The 22,967-nt window shown below is 55.0% G+C and overlaps 2 protein-coding genes across 2 annotated transcripts; one reads left to right on the top strand and one right to left on the bottom strand.

Annotated features, from left to right (window-relative positions):
* Positions 1–1,664: 1,664 nt before the first annotated feature.
* LOC134423883 (leucine-rich repeat-containing protein 3-like) lies at positions 1,665–5,869 on the top strand. Its single transcript, XM_063167381.1, is given in 6 exon segments — positions 1,665–1,824; positions 1,827–2,062; positions 2,064–2,223; positions 2,226–2,300; positions 2,303–2,445; positions 5,756–5,869. Coding segments are annotated over 6 exon segments (888 nt in total).
* TSPEAR (thrombospondin type laminin G domain and EAR repeats) lies at positions 5,199–19,487 on the bottom strand. Its single transcript, XM_063167380.1, has 12 exons — positions 19,394–19,487; positions 15,684–15,904; positions 15,372–15,610; positions 14,633–14,723; positions 14,079–14,235; positions 13,292–13,423; positions 10,656–10,888; positions 9,178–9,364; positions 7,151–7,380; positions 6,887–7,074; positions 6,264–6,365; positions 5,199–6,095 (listed from the first exon to the last, which is right to left on the bottom strand). The coding sequence occupies exons 1-12, from the start codon at positions 19,485–19,487 to the stop codon at positions 5,942–5,944; spliced, it is 2,028 nt and encodes a 675-aa protein (XP_063023450.1). The 3' UTR covers positions 5,199–5,941.
* Positions 19,488–22,967: the final 3,480 nt, after the last annotated feature.

Here is a 22,967-nt window from a genome sequence, read left to right as displayed (position 1 = left end):
CCTCAGGTGTGAGCATCCCTCAGGTGTGAGCATCTCTCAGGTGTGAGCATCCCTTAGGTGTGAGCATCCTTCGGGTGTGAGCATCCCTCAGGTGTGAGCATCCTTCAGGTGTGAGCATCCTTTGGGTGTGAGCATCCCTCAGGTGTGAGCATCCTTCGGGTGTGAGCATCCCTCAGGTGTGAGCATCCCTCAGGTGTGAGCATCCCTCAGGTGTGAGCATCCTTTGGGTGTGAGCATCTCTCAGGTGTGAGCATCCTTCAGGTGTGAGCATCCTTTGGGTGTGAGCATCCCTCAGGTGTGAGCATCTCTCAGGTGTGAGCATCTCTCAGGTGTGAGCATCTCTCAGGTGTGAGCATCTCTCAGGTGTGAGCATCCTTTGGGTGTGAGCATCCTTCAGGTGTGAGCATCCCCCTGTGGTACCCTGGGCACACCTGAGGGATGCTGCTGTTGCCAGGGGAGTGCCATTAGCAGAAGGATTCTGGTACCACAGGGACAACAACTTGGTGCCCATAATGACACCACATGGGACATTTAATTCCCGTGAGAAATGTTCCCGTGGCCTCTCAGACCTCCCCTCAGTGAGGGTCTCTTCTGCCAGGCTGGCCAAGGCAGCAGCAGGGACATGAGCAGCACCAAAGGCAGAGGAAAGGTGCCCCACCTGCCTCACCTCCCGCCTTGCCCCTGGCAGCACTGGGGTGTCCTCTGGGGCTCCTGCATCACCCCTTTACTGTGCCAGGCAGTGGCTCCTCCCTTCCCCTCCCAGCCCCACAGTCAGGCTGTCAAAACACACTCTTCATTTACTTTAAAAACACAAACTCACCTCCAAACACTTCTTTGGTGAAACTCGCGGAAACCTGGCTTGTACCAGCTCACAGAAGGGAAGGGAAAGCAAAACACATCTTGTTATTTCAAACCCTGGTGGTGATTAAATCACTCTGATGATCCTCGGAGTCTGACTCATCACTTCTTTTAAAACACTCAGGGTTGGTGAGACAGGGATTTGCTGCTGCTGCTCTCCAGCAGCAAATTAATGCATCCCCCCTGGAAACGGGCAGCAGGATGGGGCAGAGGCTCCCAGCCCATCTCCACTCCCCATCCTGAGCTCCCTTTGTCCACTGCGGTGGTCCCTGCAGAGACAGGGGTAGGGCAGCTGGGGTTTCTATTTCTAATTAATCCCAATTAAGCTGTCCTGGGAAAGACAGCCAGTGTCACTCCAGTCTCATGAGCCCAGCCTCTCACCCTTTTGCCAGGCACACCACACAGGAGCCATGCCCTCTGTTCCAGGCAATAATGCTGACTCCATGTTTCAGAAGGCTTGATTTATTATTTTATGACATATATTATATTAAAACTATACTAAAAGAATAGAAGAAAAGATTTCATCAGAAGGCTGGCTAAGAATAGGAAAAAAGGAAATTATAACAAAGACTTGTGACTGACCAAGACAGTCTGGACAGCTTGGCAGTGATTGGCCATTAATTAGAAACAACCAACATGGGCTAATCAAAGATCTACTTGTTGCATTCCACAGCAGCAGATAACCAATGTTTACATTTTGTTCCTGAGGTCTCTCAGCTTCTCAGGAGGAAAACCTTAAGGAAAGGATTTTCCATAAAACATGTCTGTGACACCCCATCCCCTCCACCCACAGCTTCCCTCCAGCCATGGCAGAGCCTTTGCAGGGATGCCCAGGGACTCTCCTGGTGCCCAGGAGCTGCTGCCATGCCCGGGGAGCTGCCAGGGGCCGTGCCCAGCTGCCTGCCTGCAGGATGACCCTCACCAGCACCACCAGCATGGCCCAGGCTTTCTTCTGCCTCCTGCTCTGCATCCCTGGGGCAGCTCCTGCCCGCCCAGCTGCCAGTGCTCAGAGCGGGCCGGGGCCAAGGCTGTGCTCTGCAGCTCCCAGCACCTGCAGGAGATCCCCAAGGACATCCCCAGGGACGCGGTGCTCCTCAAGCTGGATGCCAACAGCATCCCCAGCATCCCCAGCAACGCCTTCAGGCACCTGTCCCGCCTACAGGAGATCGACCCGTCCCGGAACGCCATCGAGCACATCGACCTTCAGGGCGGCCTTCAGAGGGGTGGCAGCTGGGCTGAGGAGCCTCGACCTGTCCGGGAACCGCATCCGCAGCGTTCCCAAGGAGGCACTGCCGGCTCTCAGGGCCGAGCTGCGGCTGGCCAACAACCCCTGGCACTGCGGGTGCGCCCTGCAGGAGCTGCTGGGGGCCACCCCGACTCCGTGCGGGACATCGCCTGCCACACGGCCCCGCCACACGAGCTCGTGGGCAAGCCGCTGCTGCAGGGCTGGGCAGCGGGGCCAAGCTCTGCAGCGTGCCACGCAGGAGCACGGATGTGCCCGTGCTGCTCGCCTGGTTCGCCATGCTCGCCGCCTGTGTCACGGGCTACGTGCGACACAACCGGGAGCACTCCCGCGGGCACTGCCAGGCACACAGGAATGGGCAGAGAGCGCCAGCACCGCCCTGTAGTGAGGGGTGGGTGCCAGCTCCAGCATCTTCACATGGAGCCCATGGCAGAGAGCACCAGCATCACCCCAAAGGGCAGAGCTGGGTGCCAGCTTCAGGCTTATCCACCGGGAGCCCATGGCAGGGAGCACCCGCACTGTCCTGTAGTGAGGGCTGGGTGCCAGCCTCCAGCATCTTCACATGGAGCCCATGGCAGAGAGCACCAGCCTCGGGGTCTCTAGCTGCTCAGAGTGACCCCAAAATATGTTAGAAAGTGTGACTGTGTTCACAGGGGTCTGAGGATGAGGGAAGAGATGAGGATCTGACTCCATGTTTCAGAAGGCTTGATTTATTATTTTATGATATATATTATATTAAAACTATACTAAAAGGATAGAAGAAAGGATTTCATCAGAAGGCTGGCTAAGCTAAGAATAGAATAGAAAAGAATGATAACAAAGACTCTGTCTCAGACTCTCTGCCCAAGCCAGCTGACTGTGATTGGCCATTAATTAGAAACAACCACATGAGACCAATCACAGATGCACCTGTTGCATTCCACAGCAGCAGATAACCATTGTTTACATTTTGTTTCTCAAGCCTCCCAGCTTCTCAGGAGGAAAAATCCTAAGGAAAGGATTTTTCATAAAACATGTCTGTGACAAGAAAGTCTCTTTTCCCAGCTCAGCACTCAAAGGAGTCACAGCTCTTCATTTCTCGCTCTCAAGGTTGTTTATTGTATCTTATCTATAAAATTCTTTCTCCTGCCCTGCTGAGGTCCATCCAGCAGGACAGTTCCAGGCACTCTGCCTGCCCCAGAACAGTGTTATCTTTTTATACTCAAAACTACCTGTACAATATCTACAATTACTTTCCAACGCCTATCACCTATGTTAGACAGTGAGCTTCTACTCTAAACCAATCTGCCAGTGCCACCATCACAGCAGAAGATGGAGGCCAAGAAGAAGAAGGAGAAAGGCTGGACACACCCAGTTCCCTCCATCTTGCCTGCTGAACCCCCATACCAAAACCCTAAAATCTACTTTTCCACCCCATGGTAACTTCATTATTATTCTACCTAAACTGTTGTGGCTTGCTGATCTTCATCTAAGGTTGGTAATTTGCTCCATGGGTCATAATCAAACCCACAGGTGTTTTGGGCTCTGTGCCAGGGTCTCTGAGCCCCCTGGCAGGGTCCTGGCCATCCTGGACAGCCAGAGGGGTGCCCTGGGTTCCCACACCATCACAGCAGAAGAAGGATGCCAAGAAGAAGAAGGAGAAAGGCTGGACATGCCCAGATTCCTCCATCTTGCCTCCTGAACTCCCGTTCTAAAAACCCCAAAAAAATCTATTTTTCACCCTGTGATAAATTCACTATCATTCTACTTAAACTTTCGTGGCTCGTAATTCTTCATATAAGGTGGGTAATTGTTTTTTCCAAGGGCTAAATCAAAGGCACAGGGGTCTGGGGCCCTGTGTCAAGGTCTCTGAGCCCCCTGGGCAGGGTCTCGAGTACTGCAGGGCAGCCAGAGGAATTTCCTGGGTTCTGACACACCAGCACAGCCCTGTAGTGAGAGCTGGGTGCAGCTTCAGGCTCACCCACAGGCAGCCCATGGCAGGGAGCACCAGCACCACCCAAAAGGGCAGGGCTGGGTGCCAGCTTCCAGCATCTTCACATGGAGCTCATCACCACCTGGCGGGCATCAAAGCTTCCTGGTGGGATTCTCCAGTGCTTTCTCCAGACCAGCGCCACCAATCTGCCCTCCCCAGCAAGGCTGCACAGGGCAGATGACACGGGACACCCCACACGGGCCCGTCCGTGGTGACAAACAGCCTCAGGCAGAGCCTTTCTCCCTGCCAGAGCTGGGCTGGCAGGGAATGCAGCCCCAGCACACCCTCGTGGTTGGGAGAGGTGGGTTGTGGGGCCAGGAGGTCCCGGCAGGGGTGCAGAGGGGTCACTCCATGCTGGCTCCAGCGAGGCACCAGCCTTGCCAAGGGCAGCACAGCCTCCCCAGGGCCCTCAGCACCAGGGAACTCCAAAGCCTCTGCTTCCTCAATAAAGGAAAAGCCCTCAGGGTTTGTGCTGTGCTGGGAGATGAGCATCCAGGGAGGGTGGTGGTGCTCATGGTGCTTGGGGGGGCTTATCCTAATGCAATCTGCCTAAATTCAATGTACCAGCACAACTCCCATTAGGCACCATCCCCTCCCACCCTCAGCCGAGTCCCAAGCAGGGACCAGCTGCCCAAACACATTTGATCTTGCCTTATCTTGCCCTTCTCTGGCTGAATTAGAGTTGTTGCTCACAGCTCAGTGATGGAAGCAAATCAAATTGTCCCTTTTCTCACAGGGGAGAAATGGTCCTTCCTGGCAGAGCCAGCTGCATTGAGCAGGGAGTGTTCAGTGAACAGGGAGGGAAGGGAGGGATGCAGAGGTTCCCCTGCAGGTCTGGACCCTGCAAAAGTTCAGGCTGTGACCCCTCCCCAGCTCTTCTTGATGGGGCTGGCACCTCCTGAGTGCTCCCAGTGCCAGGATGGGTGTCCCAGCTCAGCAGGAATCCAGCCTGGCTCTGGGAAGGATGAGAGGGGCTCTGGGACACCCAGTGGGTGGAACAGAGGGGCACCCCCAGCCCAGCCCACTCCTGAGCTCAGGGCCACCCCATCCTCACTGGGCTGGCCATGGCCATTCAGGGGTGATTTGCTGGGTGAAGGGATGCAGAGCAGCATGTGGGGGAAAGGCTGGGTGCACACACTTTATTACAGCTCTGGTTAAGCAAAAAAGAGTCCCCCCAGCAAAGGTGAGGAAAAGAAAAGAGGCCACAGTCGCACCTGAAGCAGGTTTGGGTTTTTCCCCACTCCCATGGCAGCTGGGTGGGTCCAAATGCAAAGCAGGTTTGCTCAGGGGTCCCTAGCCCCAGGCCTGGAGCAGTGCTGGCCCTGGAGCACACCAACAGCTCTGAACTTGTTGAAAGAGAACCAGCCCAGAGAGGGAGATGGGCAGCACTGCGGCAGTGGCACAAAGGTGACATGAAGGATGGCTTCAACGCCAAACCAGCTGTCCCCAGGAACATCACAGCCCAGGCAGGCAGAGCCAAGCCTGGACACACCGTTCCCCCACAATTTCTCACGTGTTTACTCCCCTGTGCCACGCACCCAGCCCAGCAGCTCCTGACCTGCTCCGCCTCTTCCTTCCCTGCCTTTGTGCAGGCTCTGGGTCCCTCCTGGGCACTGGAAATTGCCTGGAACCACGGTTCTGCTAAGCCAGGGGATGCACCCACGCTCCACAACCTTGGCTAGGACATGGTGGTGGCAGAGCTTTCCCAGGAGAAACAGCCCCTGGACAAGGCTGCAGAGAGCCTGGAGCTCCCTCCTCCTCTTCCTCCTTTCCCGCAGCAGCCCCTGCCCGGCTGATGCTCTGATGCTGCGGCCATTCCCGGGCTCTGTGTCCCTCTCCCGCGACGGGCCGGGCGTGTCTCGGCTGCCTCAGGTGGTTTTCAGCCTGAGCACCTTGGAGAGCGGCTCCCTGGCGCTGGAGTAGAGCAGGAAGGAGCCCTCGGCGGTGTGGAACGCCTCCCAGTCCCGGCAGCCCACCGTGGGCAGCTGGTGCGCTGCCACGAAGCCCTCGTAGCCCTGCCACCTGCACAGGGAGGGCAGGGTGCCACGGGGATGCCATGGTCCAGGGCGGGATGTCCCATCCCTGCCTGGAAACAGGGAATGATCCTGCCCACCCTCCCTGGGCAGGTGCAGCAGGGTGTGCCCAGGGTTGTTCCTGTGGCAGCAGCCCCCAGCCCGCCCTGTGCAGTACCTGTAGATGATGCTGTTGACAGAGAAGGTGAAGCCATCGAAGGAGTTGGCCACCACCAGGAAAGAGTCGTCTCCCACCGAGAAGAACTCCCAATCCAGGGCACTGGGGAGGGAATGGGCAGAGGGACAGGTGAGATGACCTCCATGTGGCCACCCCACCCCAGTCTCTGACACATAAAAAGCCCTGCTCTTTCCCCCAGGCTGCTCCTGAAAGAAATCCACCCTCATTCCCAAAGCTAGGCCCTTCTCCCAGCTCCCACTGGGGTTTGGTGCCAAGGAGCCATCACCCAACACCCTCCCCACCAGCCTCAGGCCCTGGGAGTGTGAAGCCTGCAGGAACCCTCCAGGAGATAGGCAAGTGCAGTTTTACACTGAAAGAGAAGAAGCCCTGGCACAGGTGCCCAGAGAAGCTGTGGCAGCCCCTGGATCCCTGGAAGTGTCCAAGGCCAGGCAGGACAGGGCTTGGAGCCACCTGGGGTAGTGGAAGGTGTCCCTGCCCATGGTGGGGATGGAATGAGATGGGATTTAAGGACCATTCCCACCCAAACCATTCTGGGATTCCATGATACCTTTGGGGTGCTCAGGGGAAGGACCAAGGAGCACCCTGAACCCTTGCCCAGGTACCTGTAGGTGAGAAGGTCCTGGAATTTAACAAACATCTGGGCCGTGACGTTCAGCTCATAGATGGAGGAGTTGATGGCATAGAAGTTGGAGGGTGCTGGCATGCCGCTGTCATAGCTGTGGCTGTTGGCCACGGCCAGGAACACTCTGTCCCCAATGTGGAAAACCTCCCAGTCAGCTGCACCAAACGTCTGTGGGGAAGGAGGCCGTGAGGAGCTGCATGTGGCTGCCCTGTCCAAACACAGAGGAGCAGGGGCCAAGCCTTACCAGGATGGACTGGAAGAGCTGGAAGGAGCCCCTGAGCCAGATGTAGATGTGTGAGTAGATCCTGGTGGAGGTGCCATTGAATGTGTTGGCCACAGCCAGGAAGGAATATGGCCCAATGGTGAAGAACTCCCAGTCGTAGGCTCCAGAGGTAGGAATGGTCTGGTTGGTTTCAAACAGCCCCGTCCTGGGGTTCCACCTGTATATCACACTGTCTATGTTGTGGTTGTTCCCTGGGGGAGACAGATGGGCGCCATGAGGGAAAGCAATTCCTGCTTTGTGGAGGAAACAAGACCCCAAAACAGGCTCAGCTCCATGAATATTTGCCAGCAGGTCTCGAGGCTGTTTGCAAGTGACCTGCTGCTCCCCAAGAAGTAGCCAAAGAGATTCTACAGCCTCCATCCCTACCTAAAGACCCCTCCATCCCTATCTAGTGTCTCCATCCCATGGAACACACCAACAGCTTGGCCCAAGTGCTCAGCAGCAGCAGCAGCTTTGTGGCAGCCCAGGCAGAGGAGGGACAGGCAGGGGCTTTGTCCCCACACAGGCAGCACTCCAGAGGCTCCCTGCCAGCAGCCCAGGGTGGACAAGCTCTGCTCTGTGGCAGGGATGTGTCCCTATGCCACAGCACTTGTCACAGTTGAGACAGCCACCATACACAGAATATCACCATGCAACTTCAGAAAGCTTCAGCCCATACAGAGCAACACCTCACCACTTCAGAAGGCTTCAAGCATTGGCCCTTCTTGTTCTTCAGCCCAGCCTTTTGTCCCCTCCTGTTGATGCCCTGCCCCTGTGTGCCCTCTGTTCCCCTTGGTGGTTGGTCAGTGCCCCTGAGCACTCCATGGCTCGTTGCTGTCAGTGCTGCTCACCTGCTGCTCACAGCTGTGCCCACTGGGGCTCAGCCCCACCCCAATCACCACAAACTGTGTGCCTACATCCCCTAAGCTCCTGAAATTGGGGGCTTCCCCCTGCCCTAAAGCTCCATCCAGCTCCTCCAAGGCTGAAGATCTGGCTTCACCTGCAGCACTGCCAGGTTACGTAGTACTGGGGATAAAACTGAAAATCAGCAGAAAGATTCAGCACAGACCCTGTCCCCACTCTTTCTTTGTCCCCTGCAGTCAGAACCCAGAGGGTGACTGTGTCAGCCACTTGCTCAAGAGCTTTTCTCTCCTCCCAAGGCCTTGGGAGTCCCGGGGGACCCCAGGCTGAGTGTTCAGCTGCCCTGCACTCCTGGGCATGCACAGGGAGCCTGCTCTGAGCAGGGCACTGCCAGGCTTCCAGACTGCTGGGAAGGATGAAAGTTTGACAAGAAAGACTCACAGATATGTGTGCTTAGCAGAAAGATTTTTGAATGTCGAATCTGAAGAAGGAATAGAAATGAAAGCAAGTTTTTATATAGAAGAAAAGAATTGCTGAGCCAGTTTTACTGGATAACCAAGGAAGCAAAAGGTGTGTTAGTTAAAAGGGGTTTTTATGACTTAGAGCAAAGGATAAACCCATCTCAAACAAGATGTTTTTACCAAGCAGAAAGATAGCACAGGCAAACAAGTCAGCAGATGTTGCAAGTAGAAAAAAGGTCTCAGAATTTTCCACTGCAAAAAAGCTGGAAAAACAACTTCTAGCTTAAGCTGTAATGTACTGACTTTTAGTGACTGGAGAATAGTAACATGAATATGGTAATTACAGTAGTTATGATAGGCTATAGGTAAAAGTTAAGGTATAGATTGGTTCTGCTGTATTAAGATGCTCAGCAAAGAAAAGTCTATAATGCATTGTAACCAAAAGAAAAGTATATAATGCAATGTAACCAAAACCAAAGGGTCTCCAGGCTTGCCTGCAGCTGGAGCTGACAGCTGTGGGCACAGCTCTGTCACCCATGACCCTGGGCTGCTGTAATGTCTTGGATGGAATAAACTGCATTTTGTATACAATAAACTGCATTTTGGAGAGCTGCCTGGAGTCCCACATCCCTCATTTCAGCTCTTACAGCAGATACACCCCTGCAGGGAGCCCTGAGGGCTGGCTACCTTCCCTGTGGTTGACCACAGCCAGGAAAGCCTCTCCCTGGATGACAAAGGCCTCCCAGTCGCGGGCGCTGTGCGTGCTGATCCTCTGGTACGCCAGGAACTTCGCCTTCCTGCGGCTCCACTTGAAAATCACTGAGAACTCCTGGCCCCTCTCGTTCTGCTCAAAATTGGCCACTGCCAGGAAGATCTGGAAAAGGAAAAGCCAGGGTGGCTTGGGTTTCTTCTCCTCTCAAAGCAGCATGGGCAAGAAAATGCAGGGGGAGGCGGGATGGAGGTGGCTGGTGTGGGATGAGATGGTCCTTGAGCTGTCCCCATGCCACACAAAGTGGGGACAGGGACCCAGTGGCCTCTGGGGGTCCTTGTGCATGGCAGGGGCACAACTGGCAGCCAGCAGCTCTTAGACAAGGGGAGGGAGAGCTGAGCTGTCTGCACTCACACCCTCCAGGCCCAGGAATGGGGAGCATGGACGTGAAACGCACTGGGGAAGGAGGGAGGTGACAAACCCCTCTGTAAGCAAAGCTGGCTCAGAACAAAAAAAGGCATAACAATGACAATAATGCTAACAATTCCCTGAGACAAAACATTTCCCAGACCAAGAAACCCTTGTGGAAGTGTAAGGGACAAGAGTGGTGCAGCAGAGGTGGCCAAGTGCAAGGCAGGGAGCACATCCGAGCTCTGTCCCGCTGTGCCACCCCAGTGTCCTTCAGATGGAAGGACATTATGCAGAGATTGTGGCCCAGTTTGGGCCACAAAGAGGCACAGGGACACGGCCCAGAAAGCGGAAAGAGTCAGTGGGAGTGTCTCCTGCCTCCTGGCCTGTACAGGACCAAGGCTTTGTTCAGCCACCCCCAAGGACAGAGCTGGGCTGGGCTGTCCCCCCACAAAAGGTGAATCCCCAGCCCTGCTCTCCCTGCAAGCACCAGTCCATGGAGCCCCTTTGGGGCATCCCCAGAAACAGCTCCAGTGGGAAGAGAAAACCCTGGGGACAAAGCCAGAATGGGTCACAACAGAGGGGGAACAGTCCCAGCTTCCCTGGGGGCCCTGCACAGAGCTGGCTCCCAGCAGATGGCTTTCCTGGGCTCCCCCCAGGTGCTAAACAGCTTCCCAGGGAGAGAAACCAGGCAAATCCTCTGCTCAAGCCCCAGGGCAGATTGCCCATGGGAGAAGAGGCAGCTCTGAATTCCTGGAATAATTTAAAAGCAAGAGAATTTTAAAATGCAACAAGTTGGACTCAGCGGGCCTCAAGAGGGAAGTGCAGGCCCTGATGGTACTTCAAGACCATAGGCAGACCTCTGAGACGCAGCTACCTGTATTCTCTAAACCTATATTCTCCAAAGTGATATTTTCTAAACCATGTCCAAGACTCCAGGCTTCAGAGAACCCAGTGCTGGGCACCTGCAGTTTATACTTTACACCTTCCGTTTATACCTTCAGCTTATATGCTGCAACATGGGAGCACACCTTGCTGGCAGGCTCACCTTCTTCCCAATGGTGAAATACTTCCAGGACTGTGCCTGGTGTGTGGGGATGTTCTGGTAGTGCACAAACTTGCCATCAGTCCACCTGTAGATGGCTGACCCCGGGGGTGTCAGCCTGTTGGCCGTGGCTGCAAACAGCCCCAGCCTGGGGATGGTGAACACCTCAACGCCCATGGTCTCCGAGTTGGTCACCAGCTTCTGGTGCTCCTCCACGTAGTCCAGCCTGGGTTGGACTGGGAGCACACAAAGAAAGAGGGATGAGGTTAAAAACAGGTGGGTTTTAGCTGGAGAGGAGCTTATCGTGGATATTTTTGCCCCCAACAAACAAGAGGAATGGTGAGGAGGACTCCATTTATATCAGAAGGCTAATTAATTACTTTATTATACTGTATTATTCTATACTATATCACATTACATCTAAATTGAATTTGCCAAGCACTCAACTGCCCAGAATTGCAGTCATGATATTTTCTGAAAAATCCCTTTGCCAGGATTTTTTCTCCTGAGAAGCTGAGAGGCCTCAGAGGAAAAGAAAAATCAATAATTATCTGCTACTGTGGAATGCAACCGGTGCATCTTTGATTGGTCCATGTGGTTGTTTTTAATTAATGGCCAATCACACTCCAGCTGTCTCAGATGCTCTGGTCAGTCACAAGATTTTATTATCATTCCATTTCCTTTTCCTGTCAAGGCTTTTGATGAAATCCTTTCTTCTATTCTTTTAGTATGGTTTTAACATAATACATATAATAAAATAATAAATCAGCCTTCTGAAACATGGAGTCAAGATTATCGTCTCTTCCCTCGTCCTGGGACCCCTGTGACACCACCACAGAGAATCTGGTGACTGTCAGCCCACAGTCCCAACACACACAAACCTGGATTCTAATGGTCAATGAATCAAAACACTCACACCAGAATCCAATTAATTACCAATTCCCTTCAGGTAAACAATCTTCCACAATGCATTCCATTTGTGAACAACACAGGAACAGTAAACGAGATAAGAATTGTTTTGTTTTTTTTTTTTCTCTGAGGTTCAGAGGGTGTGAAACCCAGAAATATTCTTGGCCGGAATTTTGCTTTGCTTTTCTCTGTGAAGAGAAATGTGGTGACCCTGCCTCAGTGGCACCTGCTGCTGTGCAGGGCTCTGTGGGGCACATGAGGGTCCTGGTGCCACTGGGGGTGAAGGGCCAAACCAAGGGGTGGGAAGAGGCTGACTGCAGCACATCCAGCCCTGTTCTCCCTGGGAGCAGGGAAGAACCCCATGGCACAGATTTGGATCACTTTGGTACATTCATCCTCAAGAGAGCAAGGAGGAGATGACAGCCAGAGAGGTTAGGGAAGGCTAAGACAGAATTAATGCCAGAAATTGGAGCAGAAACCTCCAGAGTGGCCCTGATAGCAGGCAGATGGGCACTGGAAGGGACAAAGGGCAGAAAGGGCAGTGTTTGGTGGCACCAAGGGGCACAGGTCAGTAAGACCCCAGCATGAGCTCTCCTTGGGAAAACAAGGACATCATGGCAATCCTGATGGCTTCCAGAGGTAGGGAAGGATAGAGGGTCCAGTCACTGCTGTGGGGAACAAATGGCTCATCCAAACCCAGAAAAATGCCGGGAGAGGAGGGAAGGGAAGGACAGCTCAGTTAGGGACTTATCCCATCCTCCATGTCCTCTCCAGCGATCCTGGGAAGACAGCCTGGAGTGAGTGACAGTACCAGTAGATGAAACCCATGTAATTAAAGAACACCCATCCATCCCAGGCTCTGGTTGGCTTTCCCACCTTGGTACTCCCACTGATTTCCTTACCAAGTGTCCCACCAGGGCCCAGATGACATTGAGGCCTGTGTCTGCCACCCTCCCAATCATCCCTGGTACTTCTGGCAGCTTTTGGGTCTCTTTGTTTCCTTTTATTCATCCCACAAACACTTCTGCACTGGGGCAGCACCCCAACACCCTGAGCATGGCTCTCTGGGGGGTGAGCTGTCTGAGCAGACAGGTCAGGAGCTCATCCTGCTCAGAAAACTCCCAGGAGGGACAGATAACTTGGAGAAGCAGAGAGGCACTTGAATCCAGAGGTGCTCTGGAAGCATCATGGGCACTGAGAGCAAAGCAAAACCTGGCCAAGCAGAGCACAGACAGGGGCACCCCCCAGCCCCTCATTGCTGCTGACTCCCACCCCAAAGGGGTTTGGGGGGCAAACTGTGGCATTCACATGCCCTCTGAACAGAGAGAAGCTGTGAGACAAGCAGAGAAGAAGGAAAACACAATTCTTACCTCGCTTGTGTTGTGCTATAACAGAATGCAATATGGAAATTGTTTACTCAAAGTGAGGATGTTTTGTTCTCTTGGCCTATCAGGGTCAGTTGTGTGTGTGTGTGTGTGTGTCAGACTGTCATGGGAGAATCAGAGATGAGTGCAGTGTGAGCAGTGGCGAGCAAGAGTGAGTGCATGGCAGATTCAGTTTAGATGAAATATACATAGTATGGTATAATAAAGTAATTCTTTAGCCTCCTGATGATGGAGTCAGATGCATCATTTTCTCTCCCCTTTGTCAGAGTCACCTTTGCAAAAGCAAAGCTCAGCTCCTGCTCTGCTGCAAAGCTCTCCTTCCCTCCCCAGAGCCTCCCCAGGTACCTTCCAGCATGGAGAGCCAGGTGCTGCCATTGCACAGGTAGAGCCCTCGCCGGGAGGCGTTGAACCAGAACTGAGCCTTCTCCTGCTTGGAGCAGCGGGGCCGGGCGCCCAGGGTCACCTTCATGTCAGTCTCTGGGCACAGAGTGTTGTCATTATATTGCAACAGGTCTATTGTCACTACATTGCAAGGGTGCTATGTTGCCAGAGTTTTGTATCCCCTTGATGTTTCTTGTAGGCAGCTCCTCTGGGCACTGACTCTTCCTCATCCTCACAGCAGCCAACTGGCTCCAGTTCCCACCAAGCCACTCTTTTATAACACTCTTCCTACTGGCTACAGCTGTGGCCTGTTAACATCAGGCCTGCTCCTAATCCTTAATAATTGGCTCAGCTGCAACTCTTTAGGGGGTAAGATTACTTTCTATACCACCTTTATTTGCTTATGTTCTATCCCTCTACAGGAAAGGAGCCAGGCAGGAGTCTCTCAGTGCACAGAGGCAGGGAGGACAAACATTTTGGTCTCATCCTCATCAGGCAGTGGGGAAAATAGAATCCCAGCACAGATCTGGGAAAGCACAGACTGGGAGAATCTGTGTGGGGTCACTGACATGAGCCCAGGGAGCCAGGCAGGGCCACCCTTTGTGTTCAGGGAGATTTTGGACCGGGATCCCAACACACACATTGAGACACAGAGAGTGCTGGGGACAGGAGCACCCTCCTGCCCTCTGCTCCTGCTTCATTCCCAGCCCCTTCCTCTCTCTGCTGAGAGAATGTGCCATGGGGCACTGACCGTAGGGGTATTTGAGCACCTCGTTGCTCACTGCCTTTGCAGGGACATCCTGGAGGACACTGGGCACAGAGAGCGTTGCCACTTTGAAGTTCAGGCCGTGGCACATCCGGGGGGTGGCATCAGCTCCTGGCAGCAGCACAAGCTGTCTCAGCAAGCCCTGGGAAAAGGGAAAAGCGGGGGCACAGGGATGGAGACCAAGTCCCACGGATCACAGAATGGGAACTGCAGGTAATCCATGCCTTGGATTTCCTGCCTGACTTCTGCTTGTTGCCCTACCTCCTGGCATGCAGAAGGGCCCATGGGATTTGTGCACATCTGTCAGATCCCAGATGCACAGCTGGGGCAATCTAACAGCTGGAGTAAGGGGAGCACTGGCATGGGGCTTGGAGCAGCTGCCTTGCTATGCCTCCACATGGCAGGGACCCACAGGAGGGACTCTGCCTCCTGTGCCATGGCCCAAGCCCTGCCAGCATAGGGGACTGGCTGTGGGTCACCCCAGAGCCAGCCCGGAGCCCCTCTGGGCACCCTGGACAGCCCAGAGCAGGGGCACCTACCGTGAACACGCCTTTCCTCCTCCTCCTGTTGCCCAGGTAGAAGCTGGCTCTCCGCACCGACAGCGAGGCTGGAAATGGGGTCTCCACCACCCTGGGGATGGGCAGAGGAGAGGTTTCACAAAAAAGGGCAGTTTCAAAGCAGTGGCCAGAGGAGGTGTGGGTTAAAAGGGAAAATAACCTAGGTGTCAGTTCTTAATTGGACAGTTTAGCCTTAAAAGACCTTGTAACAAGAGATTGTTGGCCATTTTGTGCCTTCTAATGAAAAGCTGCCCAACTCACAGTAGTGGGACTGTTTTACTGATAAGAAACAATAAACACCTGAGTCCCAACATGAAATACTGTCACAAGTCTTCAATCCAGACCCAGAAAAACCCACAACTGGGACCCCCACAGTGGAAGAACATCACCCTGCTCGCCCTGATGAGCCCCCAGCACCACCCCCAACCTACACATCCCTGGGGTTCTTAACTGGATAGTTTAGTTCTTAATTGGATAGGTTAGTCTTAAAAGACCTCGGAACAAGAGATTGTTGGTCTTTTTGTGTCTTCTACGAAAAGCTGCCAAACTCACAGTAGTGAGACTGTTTTACTGATCAGAAATAATAAACACCTGAGTCCAAAGATGAATTACTGTCTCAAGTCTTCAATGAATTATGTCTCAAGTCTTCAATCCAGACCCAGAAATACCCACAACTGGTGGAAGAACATCACCCTGCCCGCCCTGCCGAGCCCCAACCTACACATCCTTGGGCACGCTGCAATCCACCGTCAAGGAGAAGGACTGTCCGGACACCGCCAGGACGAGCGTGTGCCAGCGGCTGTCGGAGAGGGACACGTTGGGGAAGGTGACGCGGCTCTGCCATCCCCCGGCGCGCTCCTGGCTCCAGAACATGAAGTGCAGCTTGTCGGGGGCGTAGCGCATCCCCACCAGCACGCCGGGGCTCTCCTCCACCATCAGCGTGAAGATGTACTCGTTCCTCTGCAGAAGGGCACGGGCTGGCACCAGCGGGGCCGTGCCAAGCCGTGCCGTGCCCAGCCGTGCCCGTGCTCACCTTGGCGGGGCGGCGCAGCGCCCGAAGGGTGACGATGATGGAGAACTCCTCGGGGAAGCGGTCGCAGTGGATGAAGAGCCGCGAGGCGGGGAAGGCCAGGGCGCGGGGCCGCGACGCCGAGAGCTGCAACCCCCGCAGCCCCTGCACCTGCAGGACCCGCATGCCCCGGGCCAGCGCCCCGGGCGGCACCGCCTCCGACAGCACGTCCAGCGGGCGCAGGTCTGTGCCGAGAGACAGCCCAGGGCGTTACCCCCAGGTGGCATGTGTGGGGATTTATGAAATTAGAGGGTTTTGGGAAAGCTGAAAAAGGCAGGCTTTAGATGGCGGCAGAACTGGGAGTAGAGCTAAAGCAACAGCCATGAGATAGGTCAGCAGAAAAATTATTTGAACTGTAGGAAAAGCAAAGGCAAATAGAATAATAGCTTGTGTATTAATGCTTGTCTCAATAGCTTTCTAAGCTGCAGAAAGTTTATCTAGCAAGATATTAAGAAGGTTAAAGCTTAATAATGGAGCTCTGTGCATTGTGTTTTAAGGCTTATAAACAGATATTGTACTGGAAATAAGCAAGCATTGTTTAACCAAAGGTACGTGTGCTTATGGTGATTGGATAGAACTACTGTCAATATGCTTTTGCTTTGTGTAATTAGTTGAGAAGCTTATAAAGTAAGTTGTAACATTAAGTTTTTTGGCCTGCTGCCTAGATTGTGAGCTGCTAGCACCTTCCCATTATCATAATCATGTAATGAGACTGATGCTGAAAAATAAACAGCTCAAAGCACTTTCCACAGCAGCCCCGTCTCATTCATGTCTGTAAATAGCCCCCCTTGCTGGTGTCAGGATGGGGTACCCGGCGCTGGGATGGGCTGGCGTGCTGCAGGAGCGTGCCAGTCCTTCCCTGGGGTCTGCCCCGAGCCCCTCTCCAGGGCCAGAGCAGAGATTTGCCCTGCAGACACAAGGCTGGCATCTCCATGGCCACAGCAGGAACAGCGAGAGAGCAGAACCGTCTCACTGAGGCAGCTCTGGGTGCTGACACTGGAGCTGGGACCTGCCAGCCAGGCACCCCCTCGGGATCCCCCCGCCCCAGCAGGCAGGGATGCAGTCTGATCCCTTTGGAATCAGTTGTGAAGGGGATGGGGGGAATTGTTCTCAGGGTGACATCCCCAGGTCACAGTTCCCCAAACCACACTGGCTTCAACAATTGGAACACCTTCCTCAGCATGGTGGGATGAGGGGGACATCAGCCCTTTGGCATCAGTTATGAAGGGCATGGGGGGAATTGGTCTCAGAGTGACATCCCCAGGTCACAGTTCCCCAAACCACACTTTGGGTTCAACCACTGGAACACCCCAACATGGTGGGATGAGGTGGACATCAGCCCTTTGGCATCAGTTATGAAGAGAATGGAGGGAATTGTTCTCAGGGTGACATCCCACACGGCAGTTCCCCAAACCACACATTGGGTTCAACAACTGGACCACCTTCCCCAGCATGGTGGGATGAGGTCTCCTTGCTCAGCTGCTTCCAAGGCTGCCACAGCCCTGCTCTCAGGGCAGTGGGGACAGCTCCACCCCTCCGGTGCCGTTCGGGCTCTCCCAGCCCAGCCCTCATTGCACACACACACTCTCCCAGCAGGCACCAAAACCACTCATTATAAATAATTACCCTCTCCCCAGAGAAGGGAGCGCCGTGCCCAGCCCCAGGGCATCGCCCCGGTGAGAGCGCACAGCACAGCAGCACCAGAAAGTGCCACCCCATGGAGCAATGCCAGCTCCAACATCGTGGCACAGGCAGGGCTGGAGCAGCTCTGGGGGTTTCTCCTGCTCTGGGACCCTCCTGGTTTTATTTTGGAATGGTTTTCTGGCAGAGGAGGGAGATGGTGCCCGAGAGATGAAGCCGCTCTTGGCAGCACAAACCATCCCTGATTCAGTCCCACCCCGCTGAGACCTGGCTTTTAGCTCCAATTTGTACTAATAAATCCGGGCTGCTGGGGCACAGCAGGAGGGCTGGGAAGGAGGGAGCTGCGAGCAAGGCTGGGCTGTGTGTGTGAATCCAAACCAGCTGCAGAAGGGAAGTGCTTCCTCCAACACCAGCCCCGTTCCAGGTGGGCAGAGCCAGGAGGAATCTGCTCGTGTGGCTCCATCCAGAGCAGAGCAGGGACATGGGTGAGATCCTCCCCACCCTGGCAGCTCTGTGTGCCCCCTGCCCACCCCACCGCTGGTTTAAGCAAAGTCCTGGTGGGAGGGGGGGTTTGACTGGAACAGCTTATTTCAGAAATGCATCGGTCAGGCAACAGCCAGTTCCTGTTTTCCCCAGCAGAAAGTACAAGCTGAACTCAGGCTTGGATTTGCAGAGGGGTTTAGGAGCCCCCAGCTGCCCCTGAGATGCTGAGGGTGAGCTGGGGGAGAGCTCAGCTGGGGCTGGAGGCTGTGGGCCAGGAAGGGACCAAACCCAAACCCCCAAATCCAAAGGGCTGCCCCCCACATCCATCACTGCCAAGGCTGGCAGGGCAGCTGGGGGGCTCCAGCCCAGCTTGGGCAGCACAGGTGCTGTCAGGGGACCTCGTGCCAGGGTCCCCAGGATGGTGCTGGGGCCTCAGCACCCCCAGCCAAGGCTGCCTGGGGACAGCAGGGACATTCCCAGAGAGACTGGAACCCCTCAGGGAGGAGGCAGAAACTCTCCAATCTCTCCCTGGTTTTCTTCTCACATCACCTGGGCTGGAACAAAAAGCAAACACAGTTGCCATCAAACTGGGACAAGCCCTAAGCAGCCCCAAAAGCGGAGCCCAGGCTTTGCTGCCCACCCAGCACAGGCGTGGGGAGGGGATGGCAGAGCTGGGGCACCAGGGCCCTCCTGGGCTCGGGAAATGAGGTGGGACGGGAGGGTGGGGATTGTGCCTGTCAGAGCACAGAAAATCCGGGCAGGAGGGACTTCCCAGGGGACTTCATGGCTTTTTCCAGTCCTTCCCCTCCCCTCTGCCTCCACTCCAGCAGAACCTGGGACAAGGCCTGTGCAGCAGGGACGGGCCCAGCTCTCCCTGCAGCTCCCACAGGGCTGGATGCTCCCCTGGTGGCACTGTGGGGGCTGCAGCCACAGCAAGGACACCATCCGTGGTGCTGCCATGCAGCCCCTGAGGCACCTCTGTCACTCGGTGCATTGAGCGAGCACTGAAACACCTGGGCTGGGATGCCAGGAGAGGCTGACCCAAATCACAGCACACTTTCTGGGCTGTGCCCCCCAGAACAGAGCTCACCTCTTGGGCTTTGCCCCCAAATCAGAGCTCACCTCCTGGGCTTTGCCCCCCAAATCAGAGCCACCTCCTGGGCTTTGCCCCCCAAATCAGAGCTCACCTCTTGGGCTTTTCTCCCCAAAAACAGAGCCACCTCCTAGGCTTTGCCCCCCAAATCAGAGCTCACCTCTTGGGCTTTTCTCCCCAAATCAGAGCTCACCTCCTGGGCTTTGTCCCCCAAATCATAGCTCACCTCCTGGGCTTTTCCCCCCAAATCAGAGCACACCTCCTGGGCTTTGCCCCCCAAATCATAGCACACCTCCTGGGCTTTGTCCCCCAAATCATAGCTCACCTCCTGGTCTTTTCCCCCCAAATCAGAGCACACCTCCTGGGCTTTGTCCCGGCAGCGTGGGGAGCATGCCAGCCCGGTCCCGGCAGGTGAGCCCGCCTGTGCCCGGTGCAGCCCCCCGGCCCCGGCTCCTACCTGTGCAGTGCTGCCAGGTCCTGCCCGCCCGGGTGAAGCCCCCGCCGCTGGCCCAGCGCAGCAGAACCACCCAGAGCAGCAGCGGCGCCGCCATCGGGGCCGGCCCGGGGGTGTCCATGCACCGGGACCTGTCGTGGCAGCCCCGTGTCGCCCCGGTGTCGCCGCCGGTGTCACCTGCAGCCCCGCTCGGTGCCCGTGCCCGGCCCGGGCATCGCCCCCGGGGCACGGCCGGCCCGGCACTGCCGGCTGCAGCCTGCACACAGACATTTAAATGAGAGGTCGGTGGTGGGAGAGGAGGAGTCCCGGCTCCTCCGAGAGCTTTTATCTTTTGCCCAACCCTCTGGAAGGCGGCTTTGGGGAGGGATTTTTAAATTTTTTTTCTTTTTCTTTTTTTTTTTTTTTTTTTTTTGCTTGCTTTCTTCGCTTCCTTTAATTTTTGGTGATTCAGTTTTCTGAGCTCACATGGGAGTAGGTGAGAGATTCACCCCTGCCTGGAGAGAGCCGGGGTGGGAACCCTCCTGCCCCTAAGTGAATTGGTTTTCAGCTTGGATTGGATGAGAGACCAATGGCCAGATCCCAAAAACTGTGTATTGTTCCCTCAGAATTGTCCCGGGCAGGTGATGCACACCCCATGCCCCAGGCAAGGCTCCATCCCCTGCCACCAAAGTGCCACCAACTCAGAAACCCTGCAGGTTCTGCTGCTGCAAGGGAAGCACCAGCAGTGGGAAAGCTCCCTGCTCACAGCGAGAGCTCTGCTGGGCTCCACCACCCACAGAACCAGCCTCTTCCATTCCCCAAACAATTGAAACAGGCTCCCACCCCCCTCATCCCCACAGCCTCCCTGCGAGGCGAGCGCTGCAATGGAAAGCGGATTTTTGGCGAGGACCAAACGCCAAAAACTGTGTCGCAAACTGGGGGTTTTGTCAGCGAGGAGGAGCCAGAGCTGGACCCACAGCCGTGTTTGCTGTCAGTCTGTCCCCACCCCAGAGTGCTGGGAGTGAGAGTGCAGCCCGAGGAGTGCAGCACCATGCCCACACCTTGGTCCCACAGCCCAACAGGAGCTGCGCTGGGCCCCACGAAGGGCAAGACAGCAGAACCTTGGTGCCTCTGTCTCAGAGCTGGAGATGGCTGTGTGTCTGTCCAACAGCCCTAGCAGGGCTGCATGGAGCCCCCCATCCCAACAGCCTCCCTTGGGCATCCCCCAAATTAGGGTTCTACCAGGATTGTGCTTAAACAGAGCTTGACCTCTCTGCAAGAGAGGAAACACTGCTGTCTCCTCATCCTCATCCTCGCGCTGGGGATGTGTCCAGTGGCGCAGCCATAACCAAACCTGGGGGTCCTGAATGGCACCTGGGAGTTCCAAATGGCCCCTGTGAATTCCAAATGGCAGCTGGGGGCCCTGAATGGCAGCTGCTGGAGGTGAACACAAGGCATGCAGGAGGACAAACCATCCCCTGACAGGCACAGTCCCTCCTGATACTCCTCACAGCCCTGAGGGCACCCACCAGGCCTGGGACTTGGAGCAGCCACCCCAGTGGAGCCCCAGGCCATCTCCAGGATGGAAATTGGTGTTCTTGGTGTTCCAAGCATGTCTGGCAGAGAGGTGGGCACTGGAGGGGAGGCTCCTGTCAGGTTGGAGCCGGGGAAGGCATCACAAACAAGAATCAGAGCCAGCACATTTCCCAGGGCTGCACACATGTGTCAAGTTAAGCGTGGCTTTGGGAGCTGGCAGAGCTGCCCTGAGCAAGGGATGGATTTGGGGAAGGCTCCTGCTGAGGCTCTGCAAGGGTCCAGGGAGGGAGGGAAAGTCCTGGCGGAGATTCTGAGTCCGTTTGTTTTCCAAAGGGGATGCAGCTACCTTTCAGTGCTTTCTTGGCCAAAAAAACCAGTCAGTGGGGACATCCTCAGAGCCAAGGACACGCTGTGAGACACAGGGAGACCTGTGGGCGTCCAGGCCAGAGGTGGAGGGACTGAAGCCCCCCAGTGATGAGCACAGAGGACGTGGTGGGCTCAGGCTGCTGTTCAGCCACGTTAATGAACATTCTCCAGGTGAGGACAGGGACATTGAAGGTCCTGAAGGGTTTTGCCCCTCTCTGGGCTGGGATGCTGGCGTGGCAGGAGATGGTGGAGTGGCTTGGCCAGGCCTGGTGCTTTGCTCCTGCCTGGGGAGCCAAGCTGTGATGTGAAGTAAGGACAGGGACACATCGCTCCCCGCTGTCACATTGGGTCCAGGACCTGCTCCGTGTCCCCAGGACAGTAGGAAGTGGTCTGCAAAATATCTCCTAAGCACACAGGCACACATTCCTGTGTGCAGCAACAAGCACGAGGGGATGAAATAAAAGAGACAAACAGTGAGACGTTTGCCTAATTCGCATGGGGCGTAAATAAAACCATGTGGTGGCTCCACAGAACAAAATGATCCTTGGGTTTTCACCAGAAAGGTTTGGCCCTCCCTGGGCTAGGAAAGGTTGAGAAAGCCATCTGCAGGCAATCCACTGGGAGCAGAGCTTTCCTGCAGGGGACAGTGTGAGGAGGGCACCTCGCTGACGCCAGGGGCCGGCTGGACCCTGCGCACGGGGGAACGTTCCTGCCCTTCCAAGGCTGTAACTCATTCCTTATTATTTGCAGACACAAAGCCGTGTTTCAGGGCTTCATGCCTTATTCATTTCAGTCTTTATTCCTCACATCTGTATATAATCAGAGGATCCTTTAGGTTGGAAAAGACCTCTAAGTCCGTCAAGTATTTTTCCTCTGAAACGCAGCGCAGGCATCAGCAAGGGCAGAGCTTTGAGGGACCCCATAAGTGACTGATGGAAAAATGCCCATCCCATGGTGTCCCCAAATTTTGTCTGCACCAGCAGGGCCAGCAGAGCCTGCCACACATCCACGGGGAGAGAGCTGAAGGTCAGTGATGAGTCCATGGAGTTGGTCTCACCTGTGTGAGCAGCAGGGTGGGCATCAGCCCTTTGGGATCAGTTATGAAGGGCATAGGAGGACTTGTTCTCAGAGTTACATCCTAGATCACAGTTCTCCAAACCACACTATGGCTTCAACAACTGGAACACCTTCCCCAGCATGGTGGGATGAGATGGACATCAGCCCTTTGGCATCAGTTATGAGAGGATGGAGGGGAATTGTTCTCAGAGTGACATCCCAGATTGCAGTTCCCCAAACCACACTGGGTTCAACAACTGGACCACCTTCCCCAGCATGGTGGGATGAGTTCTCCATGCTCAGCCACCTCCAAGGCTCCTCCCTTGTCACCTCTGCCCTTTCTCCCAGGCTGAACATCTTCCCTGGAGCAACCTGAGCTCCCTGAGTCCAACCCAGCACCATGGAACAGTTCCAGCAAGAGATCCCCACCCCAGGAAACCTGTCAGCGTCGTACAGAAGCGCAAATGTCTTTAACCCCAACGCCTTTCAAAAGCTGAATTCCCAGAAGTTTTGGAGAGGTTCTGCCAGGAAAAGCTTTTTGAAAGACTGGGAGGATTGCAAAAGGCACAGTTTTTAGGAAAACCACCAAAAAAAAAAAAAAAAAAGCACAAAGCCGCCCCAACGCAGCAAGTCCTGCTGC

This window comes from Melospiza melodia, chromosome 12 (genome assembly GCF_035770615.1).
Source record: "Melospiza melodia melodia isolate bMelMel2 chromosome 12, bMelMel2.pri, whole genome shotgun sequence".
In the NCBI taxonomy this organism is placed as follows: domain Eukaryota; kingdom Metazoa; phylum Chordata; class Aves; order Passeriformes; family Passerellidae; genus Melospiza; species Melospiza melodia.
The sequence above is the reverse complement of the archived record's forward strand: the minus strand, read 5'-3'. Positions and strand labels throughout refer to the sequence as shown.